General features: G+C 45.9%; 1 protein-coding gene across 1 annotated transcript in view; it reads left to right on the top strand.

Annotated features, from left to right (window-relative positions):
- Positions 1-1,167: 1,167 nt before the first annotated feature.
- The window catches only part of MED26 (mediator complex subunit 26), a 68,919-nt gene continuing 56,161 nt past the window's right edge, over positions 1,168-13,925 (top strand). The window contains exon 1 of the mRNA XM_073655542.1: positions 1,168-1,494. Within this exon, the coding sequence (XP_073511643.1) occupies positions 1,180-1,494 (315 nt within the window). The 5' untranslated portion in view covers positions 1,168-1,179. The remainder of the gene's footprint in view (positions 1,495-13,925) is intronic.

Genomic DNA, 13,925 nt, shown 5'->3' with positions numbered 1-13,925 from the left:
CGCGCGCGGAAACCGGCCTGCCGGAGGGCTAGAGGGGGGCGCGCGCGGAAACCGGCCTGCCGGAGGGCTAGAGGGGGGCGCGCGCGGAAACCGGCCTGCCGGAGGGCTAGAGGGGGGCGCGCGCGGAAACCGGCCTGCCGGAGGGCTAGAGGGGGGGGTGCGCGCGGAAACCGGCCTGCCGGAGGGCTAGAGGGGGGGGTGCGCGCGGAAACCGGCCTGCCGGAGGGCTAGAGGGGGGGTGCGCGCGGAAACCGGCCTGCCGGAGGGCTAGAGGGGGGCGCGCGCGGAGACCGGCCAGAGGGGGGGGGGGAGACCGGCCTGCCGGAGGGCTAGAGGGGGGGGGTGGCGTGCGGAGACCGGCCGGCCGGAGGGCTAGAGGGGGGCGCGCGCGGAGACCGGCCGGAGGGCTAGAGGGGGGGGCGCGCGGAGACCGGCCGGAGGGCTAGAGGGGGGCGCGCGCGGAGACCGGCCGGAGGGCTAGAGGGGGGCGCGCGCGGAGACTGGCTGGAGGGCTAGAGGGGGGGGTGGCGTGCGGAGACCGGCCGGCCGGCTAGAGGGGGGCTAGGGGGGGGGGGGGGGGGTGGCGTGCGGAGACCGGCCGGCCTGGGGGCTAGAGGGGGGGGGGGGGGTGGCGTGCGGAGACCGGCCGGCCTGGGGGCTAGAGGGGGGGGTGGGGTGCGGAGACCGGCCGGGGGGCTAGAGGGGGGGTGGGGGGTGGCGTGCGGAGACCGGCCGGCCGGGGGGCTAGAGGGGGGGGGGTGGTGGCGTGCGGAGACCGGCCGGAGGGCTAGAGGGGGGGGGGGGGGCGTGCGGAGACCCGCCGGCCGGGGGGCTAGAGGGGGGGGGGTGGTGGCGTGCGGAGACAGGCCGGCCGGGGTGCTAGAGGGGGGGGGGTGCGTGCGGAGACCGGCCGGCCGGGGGGCTAGGGGGGGGGGGGTGGCGTGCGGAGACAGGCCGGCCGGGGTGCTAGAGGGGGGGGGTGCGTGCGGAGACCGGCCGGCCGGAGGGCTAGAGGTGGGGGGGGGCGTGCGGAGACCGGCCGGCCGGAGGGCTAGAGGTGGGTGGGGGCGTGCGGAGACCGACCGGCCGGCCGGCGGGCTAGAGGGGGGCGCGCGCGGCACACAGCCACAACTGACAGTTACGCGCTGAGCCTGACACTTCCTGTTGGGGGAGGGAGCAATGGACGTCTCTGCGTCCGTACGTGACGTGCGTGCTGCCCAGAGGAATTGTGACGCAGGGACGTCGCTTCAGTGGCGTCACAAAGCGTGCGGCGGCGGATTTCCCGTCGTGCCTCGGGGCTCCCGGTCGCTCGACTCCAGTTGGAGAGACGCGCCTGGGAGTCTCCGGTGCCCAGGCCACTGTGTCCCTCCCTCCCCGGGAACATGCCGCGCCGCCCTCCGCAGTGATCCCCGGACAGAGGCAATGACAGCGGCTCCGGTATCCCCGCGGGAGATCAAGGAGAGGCTGATGCAGGCCATCGATACGCACAGTAATGTGAGTGCCGGGGCTGGGGCTTGGAGGGCTGTGTGTGCTATGAGTAACGGCCTCACCGGGAAGCCAGCCGCAGTCGGTAGATCCCGGGAGGAGGCATACCGGGCAGCGTGTCGTGAGTGAGGCCGGAGGACTTTCCCGGTGCGGAGTGGCACTGACAGCCGGGCCGACAGGAAGTGTCAGACGTGGGGTCCGGGGACATGTGAGGTTCCGTCCTGGACACTTGTTGCTGGGGAACTACTTTATGTCTGGAGGGTCGGAGTCCGGGGTCTCCTGTGCCGAGCGGTACATGGCGAAGAGTGTCCGGTAAGGGCGGGCCGGGGCCGCACACAGGCCTCTCATTCATTACACAGGCCCGACCGACACTACCCGGATCCAACTCTCAGGAAAGACCGAGGCTTAGGCCTACCTGCGGCCAGTCATAGACGGCTGTCCTCGTAGGAGGAGCCGTGCTGCCAGAGCCTGCCACATGTCTGCGGAGGGGGCACCATGTCTTTCCGGTGCTGTATATAGGGGAGGTCACCGCTTCTATAGTGTCTGGGCTGTGCATAGGGCAGGTCACCGCTTCTATAGTGTCTGGGCTGTGCATAGGGCAGGTCACCGCTTCTATAGTGTCTGGGCTGTGCATAGGGCAGGTCACCGCTTCTATAGTGTCTGGGCTGTGCATAGGGCAGGTCACCGCTTCTATAGTGTCTGGGCTGTGCATAGGGCAGGTCACCGCTTCTATAGTGTCTGGGCTGTGCATAGGGCAGGTCACCGCTTCTATAGTGTCTGGGCTGTGCATAGGGCAGGTCACCGCTTCTATAGTGTCTGGGCTGTGCATAGGGCAGGTCACCGCTTCTATAGTGTCTGGGCTGTGCATAGGGCAGGTCACCGCTTCTATAGTGTCTGGGCTGTGCGTGTCGACTGGTATAGGGCAGGTCACTGGTTAGATGGTGTCTGTAAGCAGTGACTTTCCCTATGGGGGCTATATACACAACACATACGTTTTTATTTCTGTTAATGTTGATTATGGCTTACAGCCAATGAAAACACAAGTCAATATCTCCGTAAATTAAAATAATTAACGAAAAACACCTGCAAAGGCTTCGTAAGCGTTTAAAAAGGTTCCTTAGTCTGTTTCAGTAGGCTCCACAATCATGGGGAAGATTGCTGACTCGACAGATGTCCAGAAGGCAGTCATTGACACGCTCCTTAAGGTCCCAGAGTTCCAATTTTCATTTGGAAATCATTGTCCCAGAGTCTGGAGGAAGAGTGGAGAGGCCACAATCCAAGCTACTTGAGGTCTAGCGTGAAGTTTCCACAATCAGTGATGGTTTGGGGAGCCATGTCATCTGCTGGTGTAGGTCCACTGTGTTTTATCAAGACCAAAGTCAGCGCAGCCGTCTACCAGGAAACTTTAGAGCACTTCATGCTTCCCTCTGCCGACAAGCTTTTTGGAGGTGGAAATTTCATTCTCCAGCAGGACTTGGCCCCTGTCCACACTGCCAAAAGTACCAATACCTGGTTTACAAACAACAGTATCAGTGTGCTTGATTGGCAGCAAACTCACCTGACCTTAACCCCATAGAGAATCTATTATAGAGAATCTATGGGGTATTGTCAAGAGGAAGATGAGAGACATCAGACCCAACAATGCAGACGAGCTGAAGACTATCTCAGCAACCTGGGCTTCCATAACACCTCAGCAGTGCCACAGGCTGATCGCCTCCATGCCACGCCGCATTGATACAGTAATTGATGCAAAAGGAGCCCCAACCAAGTATTGAGTGCATTTACTGAACATACATTTCAGTAGGCCAACATTTCGGATTTTAAAAACATTTTTCAAACTGTTATAAAAGTATTCTAATTTACTGAGATAATGACTTTTGTGTTTTCATTGGCTGTAAGCCATAATCATCAACATTAACAGAAATAAACACTTGAAATAGATCACACTGTTTGTAATGACTATATAATATGAGTTTCACTTTTTGTATTGAGGAACTTAAATAAATTAACTTTTTGATATTCTAATTTAGTGAGATGCACCTGTATATAGACTGGTATTGAGAAAGTCACTGGTTGTATATACTGCTCAAAAAAATAAAGGGAACACTTAAACAACAGAATGTAAATCACACTCCTGTGAAATCAAACTGTCCACTTAGGAAGCAACACTGATTGGCAATCAATTTCACATGCTGTTGTGCAAATGGAATAGACAATAGATGGAAATTATTGGCAATTATCAAGACACACTCAATAAAGGAGTGGTTCTGCAGGTGGGGACCACAGACCACATCTCAGTACCAATGCTTTCTGGCTGATGTTTTGGTCACTTTTGAATGTTGGTTGTGCTTTCACACTCGTGGTAGCATGAGACAGACTCTACAACCCACAGAAGTTGCTCAGGTAGTGCAGCTCATCCAGGATGGCACATCAATGTGTGCTGTGGCAAGAAGGTTTGCTGTGTCTGTCAGCGTCGTGTCCAGAGGCTGGAGGCGCTGCCAGGAGACAGGCCAGTACACCAGGAGATGTGGAGGGGGCCGTAGGAGGGAAACAACCCAGCAGCAGGACCGCTACCTCCGCCTTTGTGCAAGAAGGAACAGGAAGAGCACTGCCAGAGCCCTGCAAAATGACCTCCAGCAGGCCACGAATGTGCATGTGTCTGCACAAACGGTTAGAAACCGACTCCAAGAGGGTGGTATGAGGGCCCGACATCCACAGATGGGGGTTGTGATCACAGCCCAACACCGTGCAGGACGCTTGGCATTTGCCACAGAACACCAGGATTGGCAAAGTCGCCGCTGGCGCCCTGTGCTCTTCACAGATGAAAGCAGGTTCACACTGAGTACATGTGACAGAGTCTGGAGACGCCGTGGAGAGTGATCTGCTTCCTGCAACATCCTTCAGCATGACCGGTTTGGCAGTGGGTCAGTAATGGTGTGGGGTGGCATTTCTTTGGAGGGCTGCACAGCCCTCCATGTGCTCGCCAGAGGTAGCCTGACTGCCATTAGGTACCGAGATGAGATCCTCAGACCCCTTGTGAGACCATATGCTGGTGCGATTGGCCCTGGGTTCCTCCTAATGCAGGACAATGCCAGACCTCATGTGGCTGGAGTGTGTCAGCAGTTCCTACAAGATGAAGGCATTGAAGCTATGGACTGGCCCGCCCGTTCCCCAGACCTGAATCCGATTGAGCACATCTGGGACATCATGTCTCGCTCCATCCACCAACGTCACGTTGCACCACAGACTGTCCAGGTCTGGGAGGAGATCCCACAGGAGATCATCCGCAACCTCATCAGGAGCATGCCCAGGCGTTGTAGGGAGGTCATACAGGCACGTGGAGGCCACACACAATACTGAGCCTCATTTTGACTTGTTTTAAGGACATTACATCAAAGTTGGATCAGCCTGTAGTGTGTTTTTCCACTTTCATTTTGGGGGTGACTCCAAATCCAGGCCTCCATTGGTTAATAAATTTGATTGCCATTGATGATTTTTGTGTGATTTTGTTGTCAGCACATTCAACTTTGTACAGAACAAAGTATTCAATGAGAATATTTCATTCATTCAGATCTAGGATGGGTTATTTGAGTGTTCCCTTTATTTTTTGAGCAGTGTAGTTTGTGCTGTATGTATATCGATTGGTATGGGCAGGTCACTGGTTGTATAGTGTCTGTGCTGTGTATATAGACTGGTATATGGGAGTCGCTGGTTATATAGTGTGTATTAACTGTGTATATGGACTGGTATATTGAGTCACTGGTTTTATGTGTGCTGTGTCTATAGACTGTTATCGGGAACTGCTTATACTGGGTGTGTATAGACTGGTATAGGGGAGGTCACCGGTTATATTGTGTGTGCTGTGTATATAGACCCAGTATAGGGGAAGTCACTGGCTATACAGTGTTTGTGCTTTATGTACACTGGTATAGGGGATATCTCAGATTATATAGTGTCTGTGCTGTAGACTGGTATAGGTGGGTAGCTGTGTCTATAGATTGGTATAAATCACGGGTTATATAATGTGTGTGTACATAGACTGATATAGAGAAAGTCACTAGTTATATAGTGTCTGTGCTGTGCATATAGGCTGGTATAGGGGGAAGTGACTGGTTATATAGTGTCTGTGCTGTGTATGTGTAGACTGGAATAGGGGCGTTACTGGCTATATCGTTAATTGCTAATAATGGACCCAAAAAACCCATACTTATCCAAATAATTAACATTTGTCTGTGTCCCCAAAAACTATTAGCCTATTGATAACTCCTCACCAAGGAAATCCTATAATAATACACAAATGAATTGATGCAAAAAAAGCTATATACCTAATTTTAATTAAAATTGATTTTAGACACAAAAATCCATATATTAAATCAAACCTAAAGCCTCCTTTCTTTGCTGTTTGTTTATTGTGATATACAGTTATATGCAAAATTTTGGGCACCCCTATTGATCTTAAGCTTAATGTTTTTTAAAAATTGGTGTTTTTGCAACAGCTATTTCAGTTTGATATATGTAATAACTGTTGGACACAGTAATGTTTCTGCCTTGAAATGAGGTTTATTGTACTAACAGAAAATGTGCAATCTGCATTCAAACAAAATTTGACAGGTGCATAAGTATGGGCACCTCACCAGAAAAGTGACATTAATATTTAGTAGATCCTCCTTTTGCAAAAATAACAGCCTCTAGTCACTTCCTGTAGCTTTTAATGAGATCCTGGATCCTGGATGAAGGTATTTTTGACCATTCCTCTTTACAAAACAACTCCAGTTCAGTTAAGTTTGATGGTCGCCGAGCATGGACAGCCCTCTTCAAATGATCCCACAGATGTTCAATGATATTCAGGTCTGGGGACTGGGATGGCCATTCCAGAACATTGTAATTGTTCCTCTGCAGGAATGCCTGAGTAGATTTGGAGCGGTGTTTTGGATCATTGTCTTGCTGAAAGATCCATCCCCTGCGTAACTTCAACTTTATCACTGATTCTTGAACATTATTGTCAAGAATCTGCTGATACTGAGTGGAATCCATGCGTCCCTCAACTTTAACAAGATTCCTGGTGCCGGCATTGGCCACACAGACCCAAAGCATGATGGAACCTCCACCAAATTTTACTGTGGGTAGCAAGTGTTTTTCTTGGAATGCTGTGTTTTTTTGCCGCCATGCGTAACGCCTTTTTGTATGACCAAACAACTCAATCTTGGTTTCATCAGTCCATAGGACCTTCTTCCAAAAAGAAATTGGCTTCTCCAAATGTGCTTTTGCATACCTCGGATGACTCTGTTTGTGGCGTGCTTGCAGAAACGGCTTCTTTCGCATCACTCTCCCATACAGCTTCTCCTTGTGCAAAGTGCATTGTATAGTTGACCGATGCACAGTGACACCATCTGCAGCAAGTTGATGCTGCAGATCTCTGGAGGTGGTCTGAGGATTGTCCTTGACTGATCTCACCATTCTTCTTCTCTGCCTTTCTGATGTTTTTCTTGGCCTGCCACTTCTGGCCTTAACAAGAACTGTCCCTGTGTTCTTCCATTTCCTTACTATGTTCCTCACAGTGGAAACTGACAGGTTAAATCTGAGACAGCTTTTTGTATCCTTCCCCTGAACAACTATGTTGAATAATCTTTGTTTTCAGATCATTTGACAGTTGTTTTGAGGAGCCCATGATGCCCTCTTCAGAGGAGATTCAAACAGGAGAACAACTTGTAAGTGGCCATTTTAAGTAGCTTTTCTCATGATTGCATACACCTGGCTATGAAGTTCAAAGCTCAATGAGGTTACAAAACCAAAAAAAGTGCTTTAGTAAGTCAGTAAAAAGTAGGTAGGAGTATTTAAAACAAGAAGATAAGGGTGCCCATACTTATGCACCTGTCAAATTTTGTTTGAATGCAGATTGCACATTTTCTGTGCAATAAACCTCATTTCAAGGCAGAAACATTACTGTGTCCAACAGTTATTACATATATCAAACTGAAATAGCTGTTGCAAAAACACCAATTTTTATAAAACATTAAGCTTAAGATTAATAGGGGTGCCCAAACTTTTTCATATAACTGTACCATTGACCACACTGCCTTCTCTTGTTTTGGGGGGTTTTGAAAGGTTTTTTTTTTTTCTTTTCAGGGGGGGTGTCTATAATCAATTGTAATGTATTTAGTTTCTTTGCATTGTTTCACCTGTATTCTAGCATTTGACTGGTTATATCATGTCTGCGCTTTGTATATAGGTCACTATAAGGGAAAGTCACTGGTTAGATAATGTCTGGTGTGTATAAAGAAAGTCATTGGTTATATAGTGTCTATTGACTTCAAGCTGTGATTGATGTTAGAGGGGGCAATACACGGTTAAGAACTGGGGTATGTGAACTTTTGATCAGGGTCATTTGGATGTTTTTGGTTGTTATTAAGATTTAAAAAGAGAAAACACAGTAGTTTGACAAGAAATTGCTTCACCCAACCAATAACCATGAGTGGAGAAAGTTTTTTTTGTTATTCATATTTTCTGAAACAAGGCCAAGAAAGGAAAAATTCTGCCGGGTATGTAAACCTTTGAGCACAACTGTATATAAAGTAGTATACGTAACATCACTGGTTATATTGTGTGTATATACAGACCAGTATAGGGGAAGTCACTGGTTATATAGTGTCTGTGTGTATTGGCAGTAGTTTTAGTGTTGCTGGAGAATCTAATTCTATACTTTTTTACATTCTGGGTATGGTGGCATGTTGTGTGCTTAATGTTTGACTGTGCAGTTTACTCTGCCAAGGTTTGTCAATGTGAATCAGTTGGCCATTATTTGTACTCTTATCATATTCTAAGTAAATGCTATAGCTTCATACTTTACATGTGGATATAGGGGCATTCTGGGACTTGGACACTGATGCCTGTGTCTAGTAGATCGATCATAAGGTGGTTGGGGGTGCTGCAAGTCACACCCCTACTGATCTGGTATTAATGCTCTTTCTTAAGAGACTACCAATGTGCAAGTCCTTGAAAAGCCCTTTTTAAAATTCTTCTGTCCTGCTTTTTGGTGTCTCAATTAGACTGCTTTCACATCAGACAATGCTTGTGGGATACTCTTACTGTAGCCTGGTTGCTGTATGACAGGAGAATTTTACTAGTAGGTTTAGTACAACTTTTTTTTTTTTTTGTAGTTCTATTGGGGTTAAGGGTATTTGGGGATAATGTTGACCTCTCTGACAACCTCTGTAATCCAACATAATCTGTGTTTTGTTTACTAGATGACAGCAGATTGTACAACCTTCAGGCATCCAGCAGTAGTTTTTTTTTTTTTTTTTTAAGTTTACTAAGCTTTCATCTCTCCATATGTGTTGAAGAGGATTTTATAAATATATATATATATTTCTTAGAGCTAATTTTCATGGCCAAAAATGTTGGCACCCTTGAAATTGTTCCAGAAAATGAGGTATTTCTCCCAGAAAATTATTGCTATTATACATTGTGTTATATACATGTTTATTTCCTTTTGTGTGTATTGAAACACAGAAAAAAAGGGCAAATTGGACATACACAACCCCCAAAAGTGGGCCAGACAAAATTGTGGACACCTCTCCAAAATTGTGGGTAAACAACTTTGTTTGAAGCATGTGATGCTCGTTCACACTCTCTTGTGGCAAGTAACAGGTGTGGGCAATATGAAAATCACACACCTAAAACCAGATAAAATGGGGGAGAAGTTGACTCAATCTTTGCATTGTATGTCTGTGTGTACCACACTAAGCATGGAGAACAGAAAGAGAAGTGAACTGTCTGTGGACTTGTAACCTTGATTTTAATATTTTTCAACAATTTTGGATCTCAAGTCCATCTCCAGAGGTCTTAATGTTCTTTTGTCCACAGTGCGCAACATAATCAAGAAGTTTACAACCCATGGCACTGTAGCTAATCTCCCTGGACGTGGACAGTAGAGAAAAAATGATGAAAGGTTGCAATGCAGGATAGTCCAGATGAAAAAGAACACAGTACCTACAATCAAATATGGTGGAGGTTCAAAGATGTTTTGAGGTTGTTTTGCTGCCTTTAGCGCTGGGTGCCTTGACTATGTACAATGCATCATGAAATCTGAAGATTACCAATGGATTTTGGGTCACAATGTAATGCCCAGTGTCAGACAGCTGGGTTTGCGTTCTAGGTCATGGGTCTTCCAGCAGGACAATGACCCCAAACATCAAGAATTACTCAGAAATGGATGGAAACAAAGCGCTGGACAGCTCTGAAGTGGCCAGCAATGAGTCTGGATCTATATTCCATTGAACACCTGTGGAGAGATCTTAAAATTGCTGTTTGAAGATGGCACCCTTCACATATGAGAGACCTGGAACAGTTTGCAAAAGAAGTGTGGTCCAAAATTCCAGTTCAGAGGTGTAAGAAGCTTGGTGATGGTTGTAAAAAGTGATTTATTGCAGTTATTTATTCCAAAGGGTGTGCTACCAAATATTAAGTTGAGGATGCCAACAATTTTGTCTGGCCCATTTTTGGTGTTTAGTGTGAAATTATGTCCAATTTGCCTTTTTTCTGTTTTTTTTTTTTTTTATTTTTTATTTTACTTTTTTTGTGCTGTTCCAATACACACAGGAAATATAAATGTGTATAACAAAACATGTTGTAATAGCAATAATTTTCTGGAAGAAATACCTCATTTTCTGGAACAGTTTCAAGTGTGCCAACACTTTCGGCCATGACTGTATATACGAAGTATAGTGCACTGAAAGCTTCCACATTGGGCAAATGTCATTGGAAACTGATTAACCTATGTATTTTATTTAGGATTTGGAGTAAACTGATTATACCCATATGAATATCTGTAGAGCATATACACTGTGCACTGCTGGTATACAATGCAGGGCTGTGGAGTCAGTAAGCCAAACCACCGACTCCGAAACCACAGCCCGGCCTCACTACTGAGCGTGTACATAAAGTGCAGCACAGATTCATCTCACTGCCTCACTACTGAGCGTGTACATAAAGTGCAGCACAGATTCATCTCACTGCCTCACTACTGAGCGTGTACATAAAGTGCAGCACAGATTCATCTCAACTACAAACCTAGACCCTTAGATCAGGACTAGGACATTTCATAACGTTCCCAAATTCTTATGAAAAAATATTCAGCACATACTGCATTGAACTACTGTACCAACTTATTATATATTGTCAGTCTATTTTATACAGACTCCTGACTCCACAGCCCTGATACAATGACTATGCCCATAAGGATATCTTGAGAGTTTATGCACTGCTGTTATACACTTACTTTACCCATATGGATATCTGAGAACATATATACACTATGCACTGCTGGTATTAACTAGCTATACCATATGAGTTTCGGGAGTGCATATATTGATGGCCTGGTCTGCATTATTGGGTGACCCAGTGTTTATACTGCTTTCAGTGCTATGTGTTATGACTTGTATTTTTATTGATGACCCAATAAAGCTGTAATGACATCCACAGCTAGGTCATCGGTTGCCCCTCACCAGCTACTGAATATAGGTGACCGGTTCTGTGACATGGCCCATTATTTTCTATGGAGAGGGAGGTGGTGAGGAGCAGGGATGGGAAACATGGAATGATCATAGTGAACTTTCTTACAATTTATACCTCACCCCATAAGTGATTCATACCCAAAGAGCTCAGCTCTGCTGTATAATTGCCTGTATTCTGCTGCAGCTTGTATTTGTGTGAATGAAGAGCAGAAATCCCCCTGTGAGATCCCAGCTAGTCTCCTCCCACCAGCTCAGAATGGATTGCAAAGGATAATATTGGTGAAAATGCAGGATACGAGTCATATAATATTATTTCTGGCTATTCTTAAGGTTCATATCCAAGTAACTTATCAGAATAAGGCTGTGTGCCCACGATGCGGATTTAATGCATTTCCGCTGCGGTAACTCATTAAAATCGCTTGGTAAGAGGTCTGGGTTGTATCCCAATGATCCGCATGTGCTGTGCACATGCTGCGGAAATTTCCACTGCGGATTATCATTAGGGAAAAATCCACAGCATAACCAATTTGGGCGCAATTTCGCAGCAAAATCGCGCTCATTGAACTGCATAATATCCGCATGTATACATGTGGATGTTATGCGATTAAGTGCTCGGATAGTACCTGGGTTTGGAGAAGAGGAGACTCTCATCCAGCCCGGGTACCATGGTACCTGCAAGTAAAAAGAGTATTATAAAGTAAAAAATATTCATAGTCGCCTCTCTGGCGGCCCCCGGTCACGTGACCATCAGCTGACTAAATTACGTCACCGCAGATCCTTCTAGTACACCGCGGGACGCCGAGGAGAGTGGACGCTGCCGGGAAGAGAACGGGGGCTGCCGGAGAGTTGAATATAAGGTGGTTTTTTTTTTTTTGTTTTATTTTAGATGCACCATTTGAAGTAGAAATTTGCTCTAAGTTGGTCACACATTATAAATCCCTGCCAGTTGCATGGATTTTTATTGTGTGACCAACTTGTCAAGCACTTTTCCAAGTGATGCTCAAAATCGCATGAAATAAACACATGTAAAATCCGCAAGTGTTTTCTGCCAAGGAGATGCAGAAATGCTCAGGAAATTTCTGCTTCAAATCTTCGTTGTGGGCACATAGCCTTAGTGTTCTTGTCAGTATGTGTGTGTTTTTTTTGTGTAATGGGCTGTCATAGTTCCTCAGCACATGTGCAGCTGGCACCAACTCTGCTGATTTTAGAAGATTATAGATGGAAGGATAATCATACTATAGTTACCTAAATAAGGAGAGCTGAATTGTTTGTTTCATTAGTGATAGCTAGGCATTTGTTTTTCTCACCTGTGCAATACTAATGAGATCCTGAAAACATGACCTGTGGGGGGCCGTGAGGATGGGGTTTGGGGAACACTGGTCTAGACCCTTGGATCAGGAATAGGACAGACATTTATAGGACATTTCATAACTTTCCCAAATTCTTATGAAAAAATATTCTACTACTAATAATATACTACTGTACCAATTTATTATATATTTTAGGAGTTGGAGTCGGTCCATTTTATTCCAACTCCACAGGCCTGTATGTGAGCCACAGGTATTGTTAAATCTCACATCTTCCTCAGCCAATGTTTACATTTTACACATCACTAATTTAATTAACCTCCTAATCCAAACTGCCATCTCAGGTGACAGACAAAATGATGGTAAAATCACAAAAATAAATGAGTTTCACATACTGCTCTACTTTTTTTTTTTTTTCTCACTAAAAACGCAACAAAACCTTATGGCTATGTTTACACTAGGTGTTTTTTCAGCGTTTTTCACCACCCACTACTTTCAACAAGTGAAAAACGCTGAAAGTGACATGCTCTATTGTTCAAAAACCATGCAAAGCACAAAATACTGATGACACAAAAACCAATGTGTGTGCATGAGCTTTCTGAAATCTCAGACGTTACTGGTACTGTAAAAATGGAGCTGAAAATTTGCATTAAACGCTGAAAAAAGCCTAGTGTGAACAAAACCTTACTTTATGTTAAGAAAATCAGCAGCATAATACAGTAGCAGCTATGTAAATGAGATTTCAACAAATCTAATTTACATTTCTGCACCATATTTGACCTAGTGTGGATCTTTAACATTTGCAGCTTGTCCAATCTTTTTGTGGAATTCATTGTGGGCTTCACCATTTGCAATGCATAGGGTGAAATCTGTGGGAATTCTCCATGTATGTTCTACAACATATAAAGCCTGGGCTCACTGGGACTTAGAGCTGCTGATTCATTTTATCTAAGTGGAAGCTGCTTTCCATCCATTTGAAAAAAAACTGTATTGCTTTGCCCTGCAGCTAAATAGTTAAAATCTATCAGGAGCGCTACAAAAAGGGGCAGTGTAGTGCAGGCCTTAGACCCGCGTTGTGCATGCCAGTCACAATAAATACATCGCTGTAGTAAGATGCGCCTGATTCATGGAGGTGCACGCCTCTTAATGACTTGGGCGCGTCTTACAACTGCCCTGCGCCCCTGCCACAAATGTTACTCCAGTCATGGACTGGTGAAAATGCCTTGATGAATTGGGCCCATAGACTGCAGAAAAGCCAGAATAAATCTTCTCTGTGGCCATACCTGTGTTGATTTAGCAGTTATCTAGCCAGGATAATTGAGAATCGCAGGAAACCCCCTTTTGGCCCTTGTTTACACATAAGAAATTTTTTTTTCTTTTCTGCAGGTAGCCTCACCAAAATATGCTTTAGCAATCTGCTTTGATTGTTTTTGATACATTTTCCACTTTTTTTGTGATTTTGTTCTTGGTGCAGATTTGACTTTTTTGTGCTTTTTTTAGTGTAGAATTCTGCACACAAAAACCACAGTGTACCATGCAGACACATGGCCTTAGTGCTCATTCACATTTTGTGGTGTTCTCTTTTTTTTTTTTTTCTTGTATGGATAAATGATCTATGTGA

Source organism: Phyllobates terribilis, unplaced genomic scaffold (genome assembly GCF_046119375.1).
Source record: "Phyllobates terribilis strain yellow unplaced genomic scaffold, ASM4611937v1 Scaffold_1__5_contigs__length_1240528914, whole genome shotgun sequence".
Classification (NCBI taxonomy): domain Eukaryota; kingdom Metazoa; phylum Chordata; class Amphibia; order Anura; family Dendrobatidae; genus Phyllobates; species Phyllobates terribilis.
This window is presented reverse-complemented; position numbering and strand designations above follow the sequence as displayed.